The 22,675-nt window shown below is 38.7% G+C and overlaps 1 protein-coding gene across 1 annotated transcript; it reads left to right on the top strand.

Moving 5' to 3' along the window:
* Positions 1-1,386: 1,386 nt before the first annotated feature.
* Positions 1,387-18,018, top strand: LOC141300369 (voltage-gated inwardly rectifying potassium channel KCNH2-like). The gene is made up of 7 exons (XM_073830643.1): positions 1,387-1,429; positions 4,835-4,840; positions 6,087-6,242; positions 9,092-9,595; positions 11,120-11,331; positions 15,971-16,069; positions 17,908-18,018. Exons 1-7 carry the CDS (start codon positions 1,387-1,389, stop codon positions 18,016-18,018), a joined length of 1,131 nt encoding a protein of 376 aa, XP_073686744.1.
* Positions 18,019-22,675: the final 4,657 nt, after the last annotated feature.

Genomic DNA, 22,675 nt, shown 5'->3' on the forward strand with positions numbered 1-22,675 from the left:
CGGCTGCTCAGGTTGTAATTTTTCCATCTATTTTTATTCCCTTCTACAACACTACGATGCTTGTTTTAGCAGTTTTTTCATAAACAAGGAGGAAATGAGCCTTACATATTTTTAAATATTTATTACGTACATAAATAAGCCATAAGTAAAAAAAAAAAAAAAAAAAAAAAATCCCAGAGATTTTTTTTTGTGTAAAAACAAGGCGAAATGAGCCTTAAATTAAAAAAAAAAAAAAAGATTTAATTATTTTCCCAAGAGTTTTTTTTTTTGTAAACAAGGGGAAAATAAGCCTTAAGTTTTAAATTTAAAAAATATTTAATTATTTTCCAGAGTTTTTTGTAAACAAGGAAAAAATAATAATAATTAAAAAAATAATAATAATTTACCAGTGTTTTTTATATTAGTATTTTATTTTTATTTTTTAACTACTTTTGAACATAGTTGCCTAGATCTATGCAAATGAAATATTCGTTGAGTTAACCTCATTTGAAACCTCAGATTAAGGCCACACTTAACCCTGGGTTAAGCAATGTTTGACACTTGTAATTCTAGTTTATGAAGTCCTGTGGTGAATTACTAATTGGTGAAATAGGTCAAATAAACATGAAACTGCAGAATAATGCAGGATTACAGTGTAAATTATGATCTTAAATATGATCTTAAGTTACCCTGCCCCACCAAAATAAAATGTTCTCCAGCAGTGTCTGGGTTAAGGATCAGTCACACGCCTCTGTCTTTGTTTTGTGTGTAATTCTGTGAAATATTTGTGCAGTAGATGATTCGTCAGACCTCAGGCGGTGTTTTGTTGTGGTGAGTGATCAGTGTTTCCTCCAGAAATGTGAACGCAGCAGAACCGTCGCTCAGACTGATGGAGAGGACGCTGCTCCTGATGAATGCGGCTGATAGCAGCTCAGGCTGTGTTCTGGGAGTTTGTCATTGAGATGTTGTGGGACAACGATTTAGTGGCCGCAACTCAATAAAAAGATTTGTCAGCACAAAACAACCGAGAGAGAAAGAGAGAGTTATAGGCAGACTATTAAAACCTGATCTGAATACACTCATATGTAAATAAAACTTAGCTGTCATTTCATTGTTTAGGAGATTTGTTATGCTGTATATCTTCTCTTTACCCTCTGGCTGAATGATTGAAGTTGATTAGTCACTTGTGGCTATAATCTTGTCCACCAGGTGGCGCTGTGAACATACATGCAAAAAGCAGAAGGACTAAACCTGCTGGAAATGTTATGCTCAGTGATTGCTCTTTCATCACTCACAAGATTTAATGGAGTCTGATCTATTTTAGCAACTTAAATTTGTTTATAATTAAAAGAGAAATAATAAGAGCTGTAAAATGACTGAATAGCAGCTCAGATTATTCGGTGAGAAATGTTTGAGCTCATATTGAGTTTTGAGACTCTAGAGGAGACACGTGAGATTTCTGGATTTTTTTTTCATCTGGTCTAAATAAAATCTCATTGCAAAGGTTTTTCTGTGGAACAACTGTGAAGCAGGGAAAAAAATTTAATATTTTGAATTTGCTTATATTTTTATATCATCAGTTTTTTTTGTTTTTTTTTTGTTTATCAGGTCATATGTTTTATTATAACAATGACAGTTCTCAGTTCTTTGCTTTATTTATTTATTTTTTAAATGTTTTTGAACATCCACAAGAGGATTCCCATGATTCCTAAATTTGTTTTCAATTCCTCCAGATAATAATCCCAAATGTTGACTGGCAATTTTAGTTTCCCATTTTAAAGTAAACATTTACAATTAATTAATAATAATTTAAAAAAAATAATTTTAATTTGTTTATTTTATTTATTTTGTGTGCACATTCATATTTATATCCTGCTTTTTTAATGTTTTATTTAACATGAACTAGTCCACAAGAGGATTCCCAAGATTCCTGAAATATGTTTTAGTTCATCCAAATGATAATCCTGAATGTTGACCATCAATTTTAGTTTCACATTTTAAAGTAAACATGTATAATTAATTTATTTATTATTTTATTATTTAATAACAATATTATTGATTGATTGATTGATTGATTGATTGATTGATTGATTTTATTTTATTATTTTAATTTGCACATTCACATTTATCTCCTGTTTTTTAAATGTTTTATTTAACATTAGTCCACAAGAGGATTCCCACGATTCCTGAAATATGTTTTCAATTTATTCAGAAAATAATCCCAAATATTGACTGGCAATTTTAGTTTACCATTTTAAAGTAAACATTTAGAATTAATTAATTAATAATAATTAAAAACAATAATTTTTTTTATTATTATTTTATTTATTTTTGTGAACATTCATATTTATCTCCTGTGAACATTTAGAAAGTGAAGATTTATAATTAATTTATTAATAATTTTTTTTTATTTATTTAAAAATTTATTTTTATTTGTTTTATTTATTTTGTGTGCACATTCACATTTACCTCCTGCTTTTTTAATCAGTTTTATTTAACATTAACTAATCTACAAGTGGATTCCCACGATTCCTGAAATGTGTTTTTAGTTCATCCAGATAATAATCCCAAATGTTGACCATCAATTTTTGTTTCACATTTAAAAGTGAACATTTATAATTAAATTATTAATAATAATTAATAACAATAATCTGATTTATTTAATATTAATTTATTAATTATTTTATTAATTTAATTTAATGTTATTTAATTTTTGTGCACATTCACATTTACCTCCTGTTTTTTTTTAATCAGTTTTATTTTGATCTTTTTTCCTCTCTTATGTATTTCTAATGCAGGACATCAGTGATTTGGGTCTCAGAGCACTTTGCTGGGATTATAGAACTCCATCCAGACATACAGATGATGAACAAATACAGATGTAGTGTTTGTGTGTGAGTTTGGGATGTTTTGTGTGTGTGTGTCTGAATCTTGGAGTGGATTAGTCTTTTAAAGTGGACGGAAGCATAATGAATTAAAGTGCAATCCTTCCTCCTGACCACTCTTAATCTGCACGTATGTGTGTGTGTGTGTGTGTGTGTGTGTGTGTGTGTGTGTGTGTGTGTGTGTGTGTGTGTGTGTGTTCAGTGTGTTCAGTGTGTTCAGATGGGATTATTTTTCAGGACATTGTCCTAACATCAGTAGGGCTCTGTTGTTTATTGTTCTTGTATGTATTTATGCACCCAGTCTCTGTGTTCATCAGTCATTGCAGTGAATGTTTTAGATCATTTTATAGACTTTGATCCCTGAGATGTAAACTTTCCTTCATTGTGTTATTTTCATACCTATTATATGTGCATATAAATGCTAAGTACTAACTCTCAGTCCAAATGCAGGGTGCATACAAGGTGCTTAAATTTTACTTTTTGAAATTTAAGAACTGGAAAACCCTTGAAAAAAGCAATATTCCTGAGGAGCTCTAAAAGTGCCTGAGTTATTGAAAGACAATGTATCTATGAAATAACATCATACCTTTTATGCTTATTTCAGTTAATGTGAGAAAACAATCGAGCTAAGCAAGTAGCCTAGTAGAACTTTATAAACAGCTGAAGATGCGAAAAGAGGAACTGATGAACCAAATCAATTGAGTCATTTACGCTGGAACCGCTCCGAGTGATTCAAACTCATTTCAAAGCGATTCCCAGCAAAAACGATTTTAAAAAAAGCACGTAGTGATGGGTGAAATTGAGCTTTTTGAAACACCGAATCAGTTAAACCATAGCATCGCAAAATGATTCCCTGTGTCACGGTGCATTCAGGAACTGGTGGACAACAAAGGAGTAATGAGCCGAGTCCTTTGGGAAAATATACAACGGTAAACAAAAGACTGGAAAATGGGCAAAAACAAAGGAAACAACGAAACATAGAACAACACCAAATAACATCAACGCTGGACAAAGGGAATGGGAAAAACAAACCAACTTATAAAGGGTGACTAATGACTAGGACAGGTGTAGACAATCATGTTAACAAGGGGGAAGTCCAAATATGGGCAAAAGGGGGAACCAATACACACTGAAATATAGGGGGAGACACTGGAAGAAAGCAAAACCTAAGGAAACATGGGGGAAGAACACTAGAAAAACACACAAACTCCCTCCATAAACCTGACACCCTGTTTCGAAGCGCTCCGATTGAATCGTGAATCATTTGTTTCAGATTGGGACTTCAAATTGCGTATCGTGAATCATTTGATTTAGATCAGAACGAGTTTGTGAATCATTTGACGAATTGAATGATTCAAATCAAATGATTCGCTATACGCAAAGTTCCAATCTAAGTCAAATGATTAATTTAAACACTAAAATAACAATTATAAAAATGAACTAATAAGAAAAACATGAGCTAATAACTAATATTAACAAAAGAAACTTTATTGTAAAGTTACCAAAATAAGTACATTGAGGAAAGAATATGATTCCTTAGAATATTGTTCAGTGATGAATCGTTCACTAAAACATGAATTAAAAAAAATGAATATAATAAATTGAAATTTCATATTGATTTTCCTCATTGTCATAGTTTTTTATTTTACACTTATTTGATTTCTAGTCACATTAGCTTTGTGTTTATGCATTTATCTTGTAAATCTGACATTTACATTTGCTCTGTATTATATGAAACATAAAGGATAAGAGGAAGATGTTTTGTGCTGTTTTTCTACATGAACACACGTGTCCAGATGGCATTGGTGGAGCTGTAATCCATGTTTTTCTGCTCCAAACGCAGCTGGGATTACAGTGGGCCAGTTGGAGCATCTCAATCTGTCTCTCTGTGTTCATTGATGAGAATCTCTGCTGTCCGTCAGTCCTCTGAATCTCATTCTTCTCTGGGTCCTGTTTGATTGTGTGTTCAGATTCAGGTAAGCGTGTAGGATTCAAAGATCGGGGAGTTAGGATGAAATCACAGAGTAAATCTGTCCTTTGGTCAGCTTTCAGATGAATCAGAAAGGTATTTTTTGTGCTTTTATGATCGGACATCTCTAGCTCTGTGTATAATTTGAATGTTGTTTGACTCGGAATCTCTGGGATTGTGCAGCTTTTTGTAGTTTAAAAGTTTTCTGCGCTCACTGTAGTCAGTTTAAGAGTCTGTTATTGGGAAACTGTTGTTATTTGGACCTACATCAGAACTGTATGATATGCATGTTTTGTTTTATAATAATATCTAAGCAGCTCTATTTTCCTGAGTGTTTTTGTCTGTAAATTTGCGATGTAACCACACACACACAGTATTTGTAATCAGGCTTAATTTTGCTGGCAGATGATAGTTGTTCACTTAACTAGTCCACAAGAGGATTCCCATGATTCAGTAATATGTTGTATTTTAGTTTGTCAGGATAATAATCCTCAGTTTTTGACTGTCTTTTACATTTGTGACCCTGGAGCACAAAACCAGTCTTAAGTCGCTGGGGTATATTTGTAGCAATAGCCAAAAATACATTGTATGGGTCAAAATTATTGATTTTTCTTTTATGCCAAAAATCATTAAGAAATTAAGTAAAGATCATGTTCCATGAAGATTTTTTGTAAAATTCCTACTGTAAACATATCAAAATGTAATTTTTGATTTGTAATATGCATTGTTAAGAACCTAATTTGGACAACTTTAAAGGTGATTTTCTCAGTATTTTGATTTTTTTGCACCCTTAGATTTCAGATTTTCAAATAGATGTATCTCGGCCAAATATTGTCCTATCCTAACAAACCATACATCAATAGAAAGCTTATTTATTGAGCTTTCATATGATGTATAAATCTCAGTTTTGTCAAATTTAACCTTATGACTGGTTTTGTGGTCCAGGGTCACATTTTATTATAATTATTATATTTATTTATTTATTTATATATAGATATGATTTTTTGCTCTTTGAATTAAATTTCACACTACTATTTTCATTGTATTTGTGATTTATAAAAGATGCATAATGACTACTAAATAAATTTCTCTGTATGCGTAGTCAATAAACAACAACATCAATAGAGACTTATTTTTTTATTATGACTTTGGTGCAATAAAAGAAGGAAGTAATTGACAAATATCATATTCATGCTTGTAATGAAGATGCATGTGCACAAATGTCTAATGTACCGCTGTTTCTTCTCTCACAGGTGCGTGTTTCCTGTGTTTGGTGGACGTGGTTCCTGTCAAGAATGAAGATGGCGTGGTGATCATGTTTATTCTGAATTTCGAAGTCATGCCGGACGATAAACTACACGAACCGCAGGATCTCAATCATAAGCTGCCTGTTCTGTGGCGCCATTCAAGTACGTCAGTGTTTTCACTTTCACTCTAATTCTTATAGACAGCTAAAGTCAAAAGTTTATATATACATTTACGTTAATTAGTTTACCAAAATAAAATGGGTTATACAAAATGCATGTTATTTTGTATTTAGTACTGACCTGAATAAGATATTTCACATAAAAGATGTTTACATATAGTTCGCAAGAGTAAATAATAGTTCATAAAAGTTCACATACAGTTGATTCTTAATACTGTGTTGTTACCTGAATGATCCACAGCTGTGTTTTTTGTTTAGTGATAGTTGTTCATGAGTCCCTTGTTTGTCCTGAACAGTTAAACTTAAATTCTTCAGGTCCCATACATTTTTCGATTTTTCAGCATTCTTGTGTATTTGAACCCTTTCCAACAATGACTGTATGATCTTTTCACACTGAGGACAACTGAGGCACTCATATGCAACTATTACAGAAGGTTCAAACACTCACTGATGCTCCAGAAAGAAACACCATGCATTAAGAGCTGGGGGTGAAAACTTTTGAACGGAATGAGGATGTGTACATTTTTCTCATTTTGCCTAAATATCAGTTTTTTGTTTGTTTAGTATTGCCCTCCAGAAGCTACAGAAGATACTTACAAGTTCCCCAGAAGACAAAATAAGTTCAACTGTTCTTCAAATACAAACAGTTTTCACTCCCCCTTAATGGGGGGCTCTTAATGCATTGTGTTTCCTTCTGGAGCATCAGTGAGTGTTTGAACCTTCTGTAAGGCCCAATCCCAATTCTATTTTCTACCCCTTCGCCTACCCCTCGCCCCTTCCCCTTGTCCCTTGAAACAAAGTGTAAAGGGGAAGGGCTAAAATATTTCCCCTAAGAAATGGGACACCACTACAACACTGTGATACGTCATCATAGGTTGTCGCTAGTTCCTAATGTTACGTCAGAGGACATGCGCAGATGTTTATCACTCATTCCAAGATGTCAAAATGTTGTCATGTTGCAATAAGTACAAATGTACGGTGTACGCACCGTTCATTCACATGTGGCCATAAGCAAAACAAACAACGCATTATCACATGCGCGGCAAATTGCTAATCAGTGTAGTGGTGCCTGGAGAAGTATATATGCTTCATTTGTGAATTTCGTTTTGAACTTTCTATTTGAACGCATTCGTTTTCTGGATCCTTGGACTAAAATGTTTACAGGGGTTCACTGGTTTAAGAAATTTCTGATCGTAAAAATCAGCTTCTTTTTATTTGTAAGGTATCGTTTTTATTATTATGTACTGATTTAAATTACTGGTGCGCTGAGCGGGCGCAGGTGCATTAGGCGCAATCATTAAATACATTTCAAAGCAAGCCGGCTCCACGGTCCTGACTGCATCATCACTGCCTTTATTGGGTGTTTTGAGCGAATATTTACATTTATTCACATGACTGGATGTGGTGGACTGCCATGATTTTGGCGAATGCAGGACAATGAATAATGCGCATCAGAGGGGATTTAAAAAGTGAAAGTGTGTATACACCATATACGTTACCTGCGTACATCCACTACACCACCGTTGCAAATTGCCGTGCCACTGGTCTTTCATGTTTCTAACATGCAGTCAAGTGTATATGACATAAAAATATATTTTGTAATATCGTGCAATCAGTGCTATCTGCTAGCAAACTTTAGCGATTTTTTTGCAAACGTTTATTTACAAAACAACACCATAAACACAAACACAAGATTGAAGGTAATATACATATAATGAAACATTGTCATGAAAATCCTTATTAAAGGCAAAATTTACTTATATTTACGAGTCTGCTTGCTCGAGTGAGCAGCCATGTTGGAAATTTCTCTTAGCCCTTCGTTTGAAGTGAGGTCCTGAAAAATCTTCGTTTGGAGGGCTATCTGGCCCTTCCCCTTACCCCTACCCCTCCAACCAAAAGAGAAATGAGACACCCCTACCCCTTCACGTGAACGCGCCAAACGGAGGGGTAGGGCTAAGTGTAGGGGTAAGGGGTAGAATTGGGATTGAGCCTAATAGTTGCATATGAGTCCCTCAGTTGTCCTCAGTTTGAAAAGATGGATCTCAAAATCATACAGTCATTGTTGGATAGAGCTCAAAAACACAAAAATGCTGAAAAACTAAATAATTTGTGGGACCTGAAGGATTTTTCTGAAGAACAGCAGGCAGTTTAACTGTTCAGGACAAAAAAGGGGAAAAAACACAGCTGTGGATCATTCAGGTAACAACACAGTATTAAGAATTAAGTGTATGTAAACTTTTGAACAGGGTAATTTTTTTTAAATTCAGCTATTATTTTCTCTTGTGAACTATGTGTGAAATATCTTATTCGGGTCAGTACTACATAAAAAATAACATGCATTTTGTATGATACCTCTCATTTTAATAAAACAATTAACATTGTGTATGTAAACTTTTGACATCAACTGTATATATAAGCACTTATTATCGAAAGAAAAGGATTTTTGTTACCATTTATAGAAATTAAGTGCAGTTTTTTCATTCACCTGTCAGGTTTGAGATTTTGGGCTTTTGGTGTTTCATAAAGTGTTTTTTCAGACTAGTGGAAAGAAAACACCCAAAAGACACTGTTAAGTGTTTCTTTCATAGCACTTTATCTATTTGTGTCAATAGATTTCAATTACAATACATGTTTTTAAAGTTTTTTCTCCTACACTGAGCCATAAATCTCCACTTCAGTAGCACTTACACACACCACACTTTACATCTGTATTTCTGTCTCTATTTTGGAGGTTTTTACAGAGGGATTTGTTCATATATAATTTGCTTGATTTTATACAACATTTTATTCCCCAAAATTGTAAAAAAAAAAAAAAATGTTTTTTTGTTGTAGATCGAGCTCGTGGCATCCGTTTACGTCTCCCGCTCCTGAACTCCAGGAATAACAGTAAATCTTCTTTGCGGGAGGATCCGGAGGCCGGACGAGGAACGAGTTTCCCCAGCAGCTCCTCCCGTCCACAAAGCCACGAATCTCTTGCGCTGGGTGAGCTGCTGTCTCTGCCCGAACACGAGCGTTCCCGTCTGCCCACCGCCTCCAGCACCGCCAGAGCCACTCCATCCTCACTGCTGCCCGAAGACCAGTGCAACCTCCTGGGCAGCGACCCCTCGTCCCCTCCACCGGCACCGCCGCACCCCACCGCGCTGCCCCTGGGTCACTCGTCTCCCCGTCCGCATCGGCTCAACCCGGACGCCTCCGTGTCCAACTGCAGCCTCACCAACAGCCGCTCACGCGAGAGCTTTCACAGCATGCGCCGTGCATCTTCGGTGGACGATATCGAGGCCATGCGGCCCGAATGGGAACGGAAGCACCGGGCTCGACCCACCAGCAGCAGCACGGGTGAGAAAACTGAGCAGGAAATGCATGAAAGTAAAACTTTTATTCACCAAGGATGCATTGAATTAATTAAAAGTGACATTAAAGATGTTTATGATGTTACAAAAGATTTCTATTTCAAATAAATGCTGTTCTTTTGAACTTTCTATTTATCAAAGAATCCTGAAAAATAAAATAAATTACAGTTTCCACAAAAATATTGAGCAGCACAACAGTTTTCAACATTGATAATAAACAGAAATGTTTTTTGAGCAATGATTTCTGAAGGATCATGTGACACCGAAGACTGAAAATTCAGATTTGATCACAGGAATAAATTACATTTTACTATATATTCACAAAGAAAATAGCTATTTTAAATTGTAATAATATTTCACATTTTGACTGTATTTGTAATGCAGTAGATGCAGTATGTGAGCATGACAGTGTTTTTTTCTTAAATTATTGACAAAAACAAAAACTACTAAAAATAGTTTTCAGTCAAATAAAACTGAAATAAACACAACAGAAATAAAATAAAAAACCTAAAAAATAAAAAATGTTGCATTGGCAGTTAACTGAAATAAAATGGCTAATTACTAAAAGTAAGATTAAATAAATATCAAATTAAAGCTAAACAGAAATATTTAAACAAAGCAAAATTTAATAAATATGGTAAACGCACATAACAAAATTTCTAAAACTAAAAAAAAAAAATTACATGAAAATAAAAAATGTTGCATTGGCAATTAACTGAAATTAAAATGACTAACTACTAAAACTAAATTTAAATAAATATCAAATAAAAGCTAAACAGAAATATTTAAACAAAGCAAAGACTAATAAAAAATGTTAAAAGCACATAACACAATTAAAAATCTCAGTCTCTCTTTTAAGTCAAATAAAGCTGAAATAAAATAAAATGAAATCTAAACAAACAAAAAAAAAACATGAAAATAAAAAAAGTTGCATTTGCAAAAATATCATAAAAATCTCAGTCTCTGTTTTCAGTCAAATAAAGCTGGAATAAAATCAAATAAAACCTAAAAAATTGCATTGGCAATTAACTGTAAAAAATGACTAATTACTAAAACTAAATTGAAATAAATATCAAATAAAAGTTAAACAGAAATAGAAATCAAAAACAAAAAAAAATGTTAAAGACACGTAAGAAAATTTCTAAAACTTAAATGAAAAATCTCAGTTTTCAGTCAAATAAAGCTGAAATAAAATAAACTAAAATTAAATAAAAATCAAATTAAAGTTAAACACAAATATTTAAACAAAGCAAAAACTAATAAAGAATGTCAAAAGCACATAAAAATGACTAAAACATAAACTAAAAATCTAAAAATGAAAGCTATTTCAAAATAATAATTAATGCTTTATTAGTATAATATAATATAGTATAATATAAAACATAAGAGACTTCTTTCAAAAACATGAGAAGATACCAAATGGTAGTATAAATACTATAAATGTCGAAAGCATTTCAGACTAAACTGAAGATTTTTAGCAACCTGAAGCAAAATTTGTTTCTTGACACAGGGGCCATGAACAACAAGTCCAGCATCCTGAACTCTACCTCTGATTCGGATCTCATGCGTTACCGCGCCATCAGTAAAATCCCACAGATCACGCTCAACTTTGTGGACTTCAAACCGGACCCCCTCATCGCCCTCCCGGCCGGAGAAATGGACATCATCGCACCCTGCAAACTCATCGACCGCACACACAACGTCACCGAGAAAGTCACTCAGGTAAGACACTTCTGCTCTTTAACCGTGGATTGAATTCAACAAACTGTTGGTTTTAAACTGACTTAGACTTTTCATAAGCGAGACAGACACTCTGGAGACAGATTCATAGTGTTTTGGGTTTGAGATAGCGACCTGTTGACCTGTTTGTCCTTGATAATTCCCACTTTAACGTCTCTGATGGCGAGAAAAGCATCACCGTGAGATTTTGGCGCCCTAGATAAAACACTTTTGCTCAAGGACGCTTTTTGAAGGAAGCTGTTGATGTGGGTCTGATGTAATGTGCTTTATCTGCCAAAAGATGAACTCCCTAAATTGTTCTGTTTTTGAAGATGAAGATGAAGTGTTTGTGTGCAGAATGTTAAAGAGACGAGACAGAAAAGTCTTGCAAAAGTGGCTTTGACAACCTTATAGTAAAGTCAGTAAATGCATTTGTATGCTTAATTATGCTTTGAATAAATTGTTAATAAATTTTCCATACAAAAATGTGTTATTTGAACTGCAATGTGTCTAAATTGAAAAAAAAAATAATTAACATAATTTAATTAATTGTAATTCATGCTTATTTAAATCATTTTTAAAACTATTTTTAATAATAAAAAAAATCCATATAAAAATGTGTTATTTGAACCGCAAAGTTACTAAATTGAAAAAAATAATTAACATATTTGAATTAAATGTAATTTATGCTTATTTAAATCATTTTTAAAACTCGTTTTCCATACAAAAATATGTTATTTGAACTGCAAAGTTACTGAATTGAGAAAATATTAACATATTTTAGTTAAATGTAATTTATGCTTATTTAAATCATTTTAACTAATTAAAAAAAAATTTAAATAAATTTTCCATACAAAAATGTGTCATTTGAACAGTGTCTAAATTGAGAAAATAATTAACATATTTTATTTAAATCTAATTTATGCTTATTAAATGTTTTAACTAATTTTAATAATTAATTAATTAATCTATACAACGTGTTATATGAACTGCAATGTGTCTAAATTGAGAAAATAGTTAACATATTTCAATGACATGTCATTTATGTTCATTTAACACAAAAAATTGCAAACTAATTTTAATAGTTTATTCATTTATTATTCCATACATAATGTGTTATATGAACTGCAAAGGAAGCTGTTGATGTGGGTCTGATGTAATGTGCTTTATCTGGCAAAAGTTGAACTCCCTAAATTGTTGTTTTTGAAGATAAAGATGAAGTGTTTGTGTGCAGAAAGTTAAAGAGACGTGACAGAAAAGTCTTGCAAAAGTGACTTTGACAACCTTATAGTGAAGTCAGTAAGTTGATTGTCTGAGCTCTTGAGCTTCATTACTCTGAGAGGAGTTAAACCCTCATCCTTTCTCCTGGACAGACATAACTGGGTTAATTTAATACTCGTAGCGTGACGCCCATGTGCTGATGCTCGTCGCTCGCAGATTAAATGAAAAGAGGGATTGATGCTTCTTGATGAAATCATGACAGATGAACACATGCTTCAGAGTTTCACACCTGCTGCCCTACATACACCAGCTGATCACATGATGTTTGCAGCTCCTTGTGTTTTAGTTAAGTCATGTGACCATCGTTTTTTATGCAAGTTGTGTCTTATGAGGCATATTCTATATATATGGGTTTAACACAAGCTTGTTCTACAGATAGCATTAGAGATATAATGTTAATAAGCACAGAAAAGCTATTAGTTAAATACATTTGTATGCATAATTATAATTTTAATAATTTGTTTATTACACTTTCTCTATATAAAAATTAGTTTTTTTGAACTGCAATGTGTCTAAATTGAGAAAATAATTAACATATTTTATTTAAATGTAACTTATGCTTATTTAAATCATTTTTAAAACTCATTTTCCATACAAAATGTGCTATTTGAACTGCAATGTGTCTAAATTGAGGAAATAATTAACAGATTCTAATTAAATGCAATTTATGCTTACTTAAATCATTTTTAAAACTAATTTTAACAATTTATTAATTAATTATTTCATACACAAATTTTAAATCAATGTATTTTTTTATTTTACATTTAAAAAATAAATAAAACTAATACTAAAAACGAATTTTAATTAATGAATTATTCCGTACAAAAATGTGTTATTTGAATGGCAATGTGTCTAAATTATAATAATTGACATTTAATTTTTTTTTTTTTAACTAAAACTAATACTAAAAACTACTTTTAATAGTTTATTAATTAATTATTCCATACAAAAATGTGTTATATGAACTGCAATGTGTCTAAATTGAGAAAATAATGAACATATTTTAATTAAATGTAATTTATGCTTGTTTAAATAATTTTTAAAACTAATTTTAATAATTTGTTAATAATACAATTCTATATAAAATGTGTTATGTGAACCGCCAAGTGTCTAAATTAAGAAAATATTAACATATTTTAATGAAATGTAATTTATGTTTATTTAAATAAATTTTAAAACAAATTTTAATTTAATCATGTTGAGGCATTTGTTAATTGTTTCTTAAATAATTCTAATATTTTATTAATTAGTTCTTCCTTACCTAAATGTCATTTTAACTACAAAGTTTGTAAATAATTATTATTATTATTATTATTATTATTATTATAAAAATGTTTTTTTATTAAATGGATTTTATGCATCTTTTTATATTTTCTAAATATATGCATTATATTAAATTATATTTCTAAATATAATTTAAATATTTTTAAATTAAAATTAAAATTAATTATTTCGTACAGAAATAGTATTTGAACTGCAGTGTCTAAATTGTGAAATTAAAAAAAAATAATAATTTAATTGTTATGCATATTTTAGTTGATCATTTCCAGTTTAATTATTTTGTTAAAAAAATAAAAAAATAATTTGTTAATTAATTCTTACCTACAAAACTGTTATTTGAACTGCAAATTGTCTAAATTGTTTAACATTAGGACTTTTATCCTAGTTATTTATCCACTGATGTACTTCCTGTGAATAGGGTTTTCTATTGTATATCCTGCATGTTATATCTTGTCATGACATCTTTTAAATCGTATCTTTTAATATCTTGTATTGAACTGGGTGTAGATGAGTGAGCATCAGATTGGGTTTGACTGTGATCATCCAAACCGCTGTTGTTTTCGGTGTTGACTGTGGTCCTGGTGATGCAGATGATTCAATTACTTTAATTCGAGTGATTAGACGAGCTGTAATCAGCATGTGTACGTGCTGTCAGATGTGTCAGTGAGCCTTCAGCGTGTCACTTCCTGTCCCGTTCACCACTGCACACTAATATGCTCTCAGATCAGTCATAATGCAGCTGTTTCTAATTTGTCCACAGCAGGATTTAAGGAAGAATTCACTAATGATTGCCGCAGTGAGTCTTTGTGAGATGAGTTTGTGTGTGACTGTGCATGTGTGTGTTCATATGAGTGTGTGTGTGTGTGTGTGTTGTGCTTTGAGCTTTTGTCCGCTGGATCAGACTGTGGATTGAGTTTATCAACTACACTACCTGTCAAAAGTTTGGATACACCTGCCAGCTCTTTATTATGACTATTTCAAATGCTAATGAATAATTAAAGACACATGGAAGTCTGGGAATGCGGATGTGATCATAACAAAACGTCTCGGGTTACGTATGTAACCTTAGTTCCCTGAGGGAACGAGACGCCGCGTCTGGAAACGCTATGGGGAACGCCATTGGCGGGCCGCACTCTGAATCATGTCTAACAACCAATGAAATGAAGGGAGTGACGTCACAGGCGCGGTGACGTCATCGACCGGGAAGTATAAAGCACGTGCGTTTGAAGCCCGCGGCAGCTCTTTAAGGAATGAAGCGAGCGCCGCAGGGTGCGGGAATTATGGTCCGAGACGCGGCGTCTCGTTCCCTCAGGGAACTAAGGTTACATACGTAACCCGAGACGTTCCCTTCCGGGAACTCGAGCCGCGTCTGGAAACGCTATGGGGAACGAGACTACCAACGCCCCCATAATTTCCACACCTTGCGCTGTGTCAGGAAAAACAAGGTGGAAAGAGAAGGAGCCCTTGTCTAGCATTCCGCGGACAAGAAGGCCCTGTGGTCCTCGGCCCTCGGGCACACGAGGATAGGTAGTCTTCCTCTGTCTGGTCGCCAGCCAGAGCGAGAGGTACTCGGCGGCCCTCAGGCACACGCAGAGTCTTAGTCCGTTGTCTGGGAACAGCCAGCACGAGAGGGACTGAAATGACCATTGTCTGTACGGACAAGTGGGAGAGATCCTCGGTCCTCGGACCCACGAGGATAGTAAGATCGACCTCAGGAGTATTCCTCGGCCCTCGGGCTCACGAGGAAAGGGTAGTCCTTTGTCTGGGGTTCTGCCAGAACAAGAGGGACCCAAGGCTCGGCCTGGTGCTCTGCCAGGACGCGAGAAGATAAGCCTTTGTCAAGCCTAAGCGGACAAGAGGGCACTGCAGCATCCCGGCCCTCAGGCACACGGGAAGAGCAGTATGGGCCTCCGCCTGGTAGCCAGCCAGTGTGGGAGGCACTCCTCGGCCCTCAGGCAGACGAGAAGTCTTAATCCTTGGTCTGGGAAGAGCCAGAACCAGAGGGATCGAATTACGCCCAGTCTGGTAGTCTTGCCAGAACGTGGGGAAGATAAACCCTTGTCTAGTGTTCTACGGACAGGAGGGTGATAGGATCCTCGGCCCTCGGGCTCACGAGGATGAAGTTCTCAACCTTCGCTACACATTGATAGGTGCAGAGGGAGAAATGGACCTCAGCCAGGTGGTCCACCTCTGTCTGGTCGCCAGCCAGAGCGAGAGGTCCTCCTCGGCTCTCGAGCTCACGAGGAGAAGGTAGTCCATTGTCTGGGGTACTGCCAGAGCAAGAGGGACTCAAGGCTCGGCCTGGTGCTCCGCCAGGACGCGAGAAGATAAGCCTTTGTCTAGCCTAAGCGGACAACAGGACACTGCGCTCCCCGGCCCTCGGGCACACGGGGAGGACAGTATGGGCCTCTGCCTGGTAGCCAGCCAGAGCATGAGGCACTCCTCGGCCTTATTGAAGGCAGACGAGGAGTCTTAGTCCGTGGTCTGGAGAAAGCCAGAAACCAGAGGGACCGAACTACACTCGGTCTGGTGGTCTTGCCAGAACACGAGGAAGATAAACCATTGTCTAGTATTCTACGGACAAGAGGGTGACAAGATCCTCGGCCCTCAGGCTCACGAGGATAGGGTTCTCGACCTTTGCTTGACATTGATAAGTGCAGAGGGAGAAGTGGACCTCAGCCAGGTGGTCCGCCTCTGTCTGGTCGCCAGCCAGAGCGAGAGGTACTCCTCGGCCCTCGGGCTCACGAGGAGAGGGTAGTCCATTGTCTGGGGTACTGCCAGAGCAAGAGGGACTCAAGGCTCGGCCTGGTGCTCCGCCAGGACGCGAGAAGATAAGCCTTTGTCTAGCCTAAGCGGACAACAGGACACTGCGCTCCCCGGCCCTCGGGCACACGGGGAGGACAGTATGGGCCTCTGCCTGGTAGCCAGCCAGAGCATGAGGCACTCCTCGGCCTTATTGAAGGCAGACGAGGAGTCTTAGTCCGTGGTCTGGAGAAAGCCAGAAACCAGAGGGACCGAATTACACTCGGTCTGGTGAATTTGCCAGAACGCGAGGGAAATGGACCATTGTCTAGCATTCCGCGGACAAGAGGGTTGTAAGATGCTCGAAGCGGAGCTTCTGGAGAGCGGAGGTTCCGTAGAGTATTCTCCGAAAAGGGAGGAAATCTCAACGCTCAATCCGACAGCTCTTAAGAGTGGAGGTCTCAAATAACCCTTCCGTGAGGGGAGACCTTGACTACACTCACGCTAGTAACGAGGGTAAGAGCAGACCTTCTACTTGGCTTACGTAGTTAGTGCAAGGGGCACTCCTCGGCCCTCGGGCACACGAGGAGTCTTAGTCCGTTGTCTGGGAAGGGCCAGAACAAGAGGGACCGAACTATACTTACCTTAGCCTTGCTGAGTCGTAAGCCAAGAGAGAGGTACTCCTCGGCCCTCAGGCACTCAAGGAGTCTTAGTCCTTTGTCTGCGAATACGCCAGAGCAAGAGGGACTAGATGAATTCGGCCTGGTAATCTTGCCAGGGCTTGAGAGAAACAACCTTTGTCTAGCTTTCTACTGACAAGAGGTGACATGATCCCCGGCCCTCAGGCCCACGGGGAATAGTAGTCCTTTGTCTGGAGTTTGCCAGCACACGAGGGACTAGGACAAATGGTATTGTGATCCTCGGCCCTCAGGCACACGAGGATCCAATGGCGATTAACGACTTCTCTTCTTTTAATTAAAAGAATGCGCCTTGAGAAGTCTCCTCCTGGCTAGGGAGATGGCTGATTTCTTTTGGCTTATTCTAGTACTAGACGCGGAGCTTCTGGAGAACGGGGGATTCTCTAAATGAGAGGAAATCTCAACGCTCGATCCGACAGCTCTTAAGAGTGGAGGTCTCAGATAACCCTTCCGTGAGGGGAGACCTAGCTACACTCACGCTAAGAAGTACTGGAAGCGGAGCTTCTGGGGAGCGGAGGCTTCATAAACGACTCTCTACAGTGAGAGGAGGCTTGCTAACGCTCAACCCTATGAGAAGCTCTTAGGAGTGAAGGTCTCAAACATGAACCCTTTTGTGAGGGGAGACCTGACCAAACCCACGCTTGTAAGTACAGAAGCGGAGCCTCTGGAGAACGGAGGCCTCATATAAGAGTCTCTACAATGAGAGGAGGCCTGGCAACGCTCGATCCATCAGCTCTTACGCTTGGTGGCTTCGAGGTCAATTCCTGACGACGTCAGGGGCGAGGACCAACCCGCAGCGTTGCAAATGTCCTGAATGGGGACACTTTGCCGTCAGAGCTTTCTCGAGGCAGACAGCCTCAGTAGGAGTAAGTCTTGGCTCCCCATGGAGTTGGGAGACCAGAGGGCTTGGACGTAGTAGGAATAGCATCCGTGCTTCATCTACTGACAGCTCTGATCGTGCCACATGCTTTCTTTTGTGGCCGTATGAGTCCAGTGCTCACACTGGACAAATATACTTCCCATGAGTCGTACTCCATAGGATGGAGCTAATAGAGGCTTGAGACCCCTCGGGGTCTCAACCTAAGTGCACCACCAAGGAAACCATGTCGACAAGCCTCCACGAGGGGCGTGGTAGGCCAAAGCCGCCACGAACACCCTCAGGGTGGAGTGAGCTGGTTTTGTGGACAGGAAAGTTTGCGGGGACTCTAGTACTGTACAAAAGGGCAGTAACTGGGTCTGGATGGTGTTCGTGACACCATGAGGCAAACAAGTTCCACTTAAGGTTTCCTCGTAGAGGGAGCTCTGGAAAGGAGCAGGGTCTCAACAACCTCGGTTGGGAGACCTGAGTCTATGAGTAGCGCCCCCCCGGGGGCCATGACTTTCCATCTCTCCATGTGGGGGTAGCGAACCGCGCCCCCAGCCTGAGAGGGGAGGTCCGAGACCATGGTCGGACTAGCCGAGTCGATGCCGGCATGCTCTTTCCAGGGCTCCAGGGTGCACAGCGATCGGGAGAATGCGTATGGACGCAGCTATGGCCACGTCTGTGCTTATGGCGTCCAGTCCGTACGCTAGAATTCTCGACCGTGGAGGAAACGTGTGACCAGGGGATTTTGCCCACTAACCGGTTCTGCTTTATCAGGTGGAGTGGGTTAGTCCTGCGGACAGTGAGACTGCAGAGACTCCAGTACTGTACCGAGCGGGCAGTAAACTGGGTCAAACTGGTGTGGGTTACACCGTGCAGTCGACCACTTCCTTTAAGGTCATAGGGTTTCCTCATACGGGGAGCTCTGGAGTGAGGGATGGTCTCGGCAACCTTAATTGAGATACCGGCCTCTATGAGGTGTGCCCCCTCGGGGGTCACACCTGTTCCAGAACTCCCGGGAGCAGAGCGATCGGGGAAAGGGCGTACAGACGAGGCCTCGGCCACATCTGTACCATAGCGTCCAGTGCTGTTTTAGGAACTGGAGGCATTAGAGAGTACCAGAGGGGACATTGCGATATCTTTTGAGTCGCAAGGAGGTCCACTGAACCTGGACAAACACTCTCCAGATTTGCTTCTTGTACCTTCTAGGTGAAGCATGTATTCCCCGGGCCTCGGCCCCTGCCTCAGCAGGACGTCTGCTCCCATGTCCAGAGATACTGGACTGCTCTCAGTGGCTGAGCGGCCACTCATGACCGCTCCCCATCCAGTGAGGGAAGCGTCCGTCGCTAGTGTGATACGGCGACACGGAGCTCCCAGAACTGGGCCCTGAGAGAGGAACCAGGGATTTTTCCACATGGCCAAGGCACATAGGCAACGCCGCGTGACCTTGATCTTGCGAAATGGGTTTCCCCTCGGGGAGAACCCCCTGGTTTTGAGCCACCACTGTAGTGGCTTCATGTGCAGCAGTCCAAAGGGTATCACGTTGGATGCAGCTGCCATAAGGCCTAACAGTACTTGGAACTGTTTGACAGTGAGTGACTGGCCTAGCTTGACCGCATTCGCTGCAGTGGGGATCGACTCGGTCCGAGCAGGAGACATTCGTGCCTGCCTCGTGGTCGAATCCCACACCACGCCTAAGTAGTCTCAATTTGCGTTGAGTCTCAACCCTAATCCTTTCATGTGAGCGAGAACGACACCTCGGTGTTGAACCGCTAACTGCACTGAGCTGGCTATTTTTAGGATAAGCCAGTTGTCTATGTAGTTGAGTATGCGGATGTCCTGGGGTCACAAAGGAGCCAGAGCAGCATCCACACACTTTGTGAAAGTACGGGGAGAGAGAGCTAGGCCGAAAGGAAGTACCCTGAATTGGTAAGCTTTGCCCCTAAAAGCGAACCTAAGGAACTTCCAGTGTTAAGGAAGGATGGAGACGTGAAAGTATGCGTCTTTTAGATCTATCGTGACAAACCAGTCCTAGGACCTGATTTGTGACACTATCTGCTTGATAGTGAGCATTCTGAACTTCAGTTTCTTTACTGAGCGGTTCAGTTGCCTGAGATCTAATATGGGCCGGAGCCCGCCATCCTTTTGGGAACTATGAAGTACCGGCTGTAGAACCCGGATTCTCTACCTTGAGGAGGGACCACCTCGATGGCCTCCTTCCTTAAGAGAGTTTCTACTTCTCGTTCCATTACCAGACCCTGCTCGGGGCTCATTAGAGTTGGGAATACCCCGCTGAAAGGTGGCGGCTTTGCGCCGAACTGAATGCAGTAACCTTTCTCTACAGTGCGCAGGACCCATGTGGAGATATTCGGCAGTAGTTTCCACGCTGCCAGAAAATCTACTTAGGGAACCAGTCTCTCGAGACTGGCTTCTGGATTTGTTTGAGGGACTAGATCAGGGACCTGTAACAGCGTGCTGGCAGGATAATCCTGAACTAGTTTCTCTGAAGACCCCCGTGGGGGTTGCGAACTCCCTAGGACCGCTAGAGAATGATGTTCGCGGGAGATTATCGCGCCCTATAATACTGGCGGGTTTTACCGACATATCTCCTGAGGGCCCTAGAAGATGTGGTCACCGTATTTTTTCTATGGTGCACCACAAATCTCCCTGAGAGGGGCTGCCCTCATCGGCCCTATATATGTGTGTACACATGTATTTTTATGAAAGTCGGGGCCGTTAGGTCGAGAAGTATTGCTAACCCCGCCCTCTAGGTGTCACCGGAGGAAAACGGGCTGCAATGCTCCTATTATGAGCCTCTGTGTGAGGAGCTGGAACACGACTGGGGTTATTTTTCCCGTCAAGAATCCCAGGACGTGTATATTTGCTGATCAAGCCTGAAATTTTTTATTTTAGGCGGCTTGGAAAGCAAAGACGGAGCCTTCAAGGATGATGCCAGACTGGGTGACAGATAGCAGATAGCGTCTGTCCAACCCGTGGTATCATCTTAGCTTTCTAGCTTGAGAAGGACAGAAAGCTCCGTTTGGAAGTGCTGACTTAGTCCGCAGGAAGCAAAACGTTTGCTTTTCTGCGGCTCATAGTTGCTTAATTAGCTAATGCATTAGTCAGCACAACCACCAGCTCATCATACTGAGGCGATCAGGGGGGGGCGGTTGAATACTTTTGACAACGCACTTCACATCGACCTCCTCGGAGGAAGATATGGAAAGCGCTGAAAACCTTTCCTGGAGGGAAGTAACCGCATTGCGGGCTTCCTATCCAGCATAAGGTTTACCGATCCACGAGATAGGAGAGGAGATAGGGTATTTTTCAACACCCGTCTGCCATCCTTCTAATGGATCGAGCCGCGATCCCAGCGAGTGCAGCAGCCGCTCCGCATCGCGGCAGCGGAGCCAGACCCGCGGGAAACGCTGGCGAAAGCTCCCTCCTCGAAGAGAGCCTTCCGTGGAGCACCCGCAGTGGAGAAATTTATGCTCACACTGTGGACAGTCAGCCTTTTCGAGGGCTGACTGTGTGTGCTCTACACACAAGCAGACTAAACAGACTGTGTTTCACTATCTATTTAGCTGCTTGAACCGCCTAAATTAAAACTTTCTTTCTTTCCCCCTTGGTTGCATTTTAAGTGGGACAGACACAGACACAGAGCGCTCTCGCTGAATGACAAAAGCTGCCGCGGGCTTCAAACGCACGTGCTTTATACTTCCCGGTCGATGACGTCACCGCGCCTGTGACGTCACTCCCTTCATTTCATTGGTTGTTAGACATGATTCAGAGTGCGGCCCGCCAATGGCGTTCCCCATAGCGTTTCCAGACGCGGCTCGAGTTCCCGGAAGGGAAATAAAGTTTATTTGAAATATAAAAAATATATATTCTGGGATGCTTTTCCTTCACTATCCACTATAAAACAAGCACATTCTTATGTGAGCCACTTTAATACTTAAACGTAATTTATGCTTATTTAAACAATTTTAAATATTTTTTTAAATAATTTGCGTATTTTTTTTAAATTATTTTTAATAATTTGTTGATAAAAAATTCCATTTAAAAATGTGTTATTTGAAATGCAAAGTTACTAAATTGAGAAAATTAACATATTTATTTAAATCGAATTTATGCTTATTTAAAAAAAAGTAAGACTAATTTTAATAGTTTAATTAATTATTTCATACAAAATGTGTTATGTGAACTGCAATGTGTCTAAATTGAGAAAAGAATTAACATATTTTAATTAAATGTAATTTATGCTTATTTAAATCATTTTTAAAACTAATTTTAATGATTAATAAATTAATTATTCTATACAATGTGTCTAAATTGAGAAAATAATTAACATATTTTATTTAAATCAAATTTATGCTTATTTAAAAAAAAGTATTAATTATTATTATTATTATTATTATTATTATTATTATTATTCCATACAAAATGTGTTATATGAACTGCAATGTGTCTAAATTGAGAAAAG

Source organism: Garra rufa, chromosome 24, assembly GCF_049309525.1.
Source record: "Garra rufa chromosome 24, GarRuf1.0, whole genome shotgun sequence".
In the NCBI taxonomy this organism is placed as follows: domain Eukaryota; kingdom Metazoa; phylum Chordata; class Actinopteri; order Cypriniformes; family Cyprinidae; genus Garra; species Garra rufa.

Coding starts and splice junctions, on each gene's coding strand:
- LOC141300369 (XM_073830643.1), top strand. CDS start 1,387: ATGTTTGAGCTCATATTGAGTTTTGAGACTCTAGAGGAGACAC. Junction 6,243..9,091: donor TGTTCTGTGGCGCCATTCAA/GTACGTCAGTGT, acceptor TTTTTGTTGTAG/ATCGAGCTCGTGGCATCCGT. Junction 9,596..11,119: donor ACCCACCAGCAGCAGCACGG/GTGAGAAAACTG, acceptor TTCTTGACACAG/GGGCCATGAACAACAAGTCC.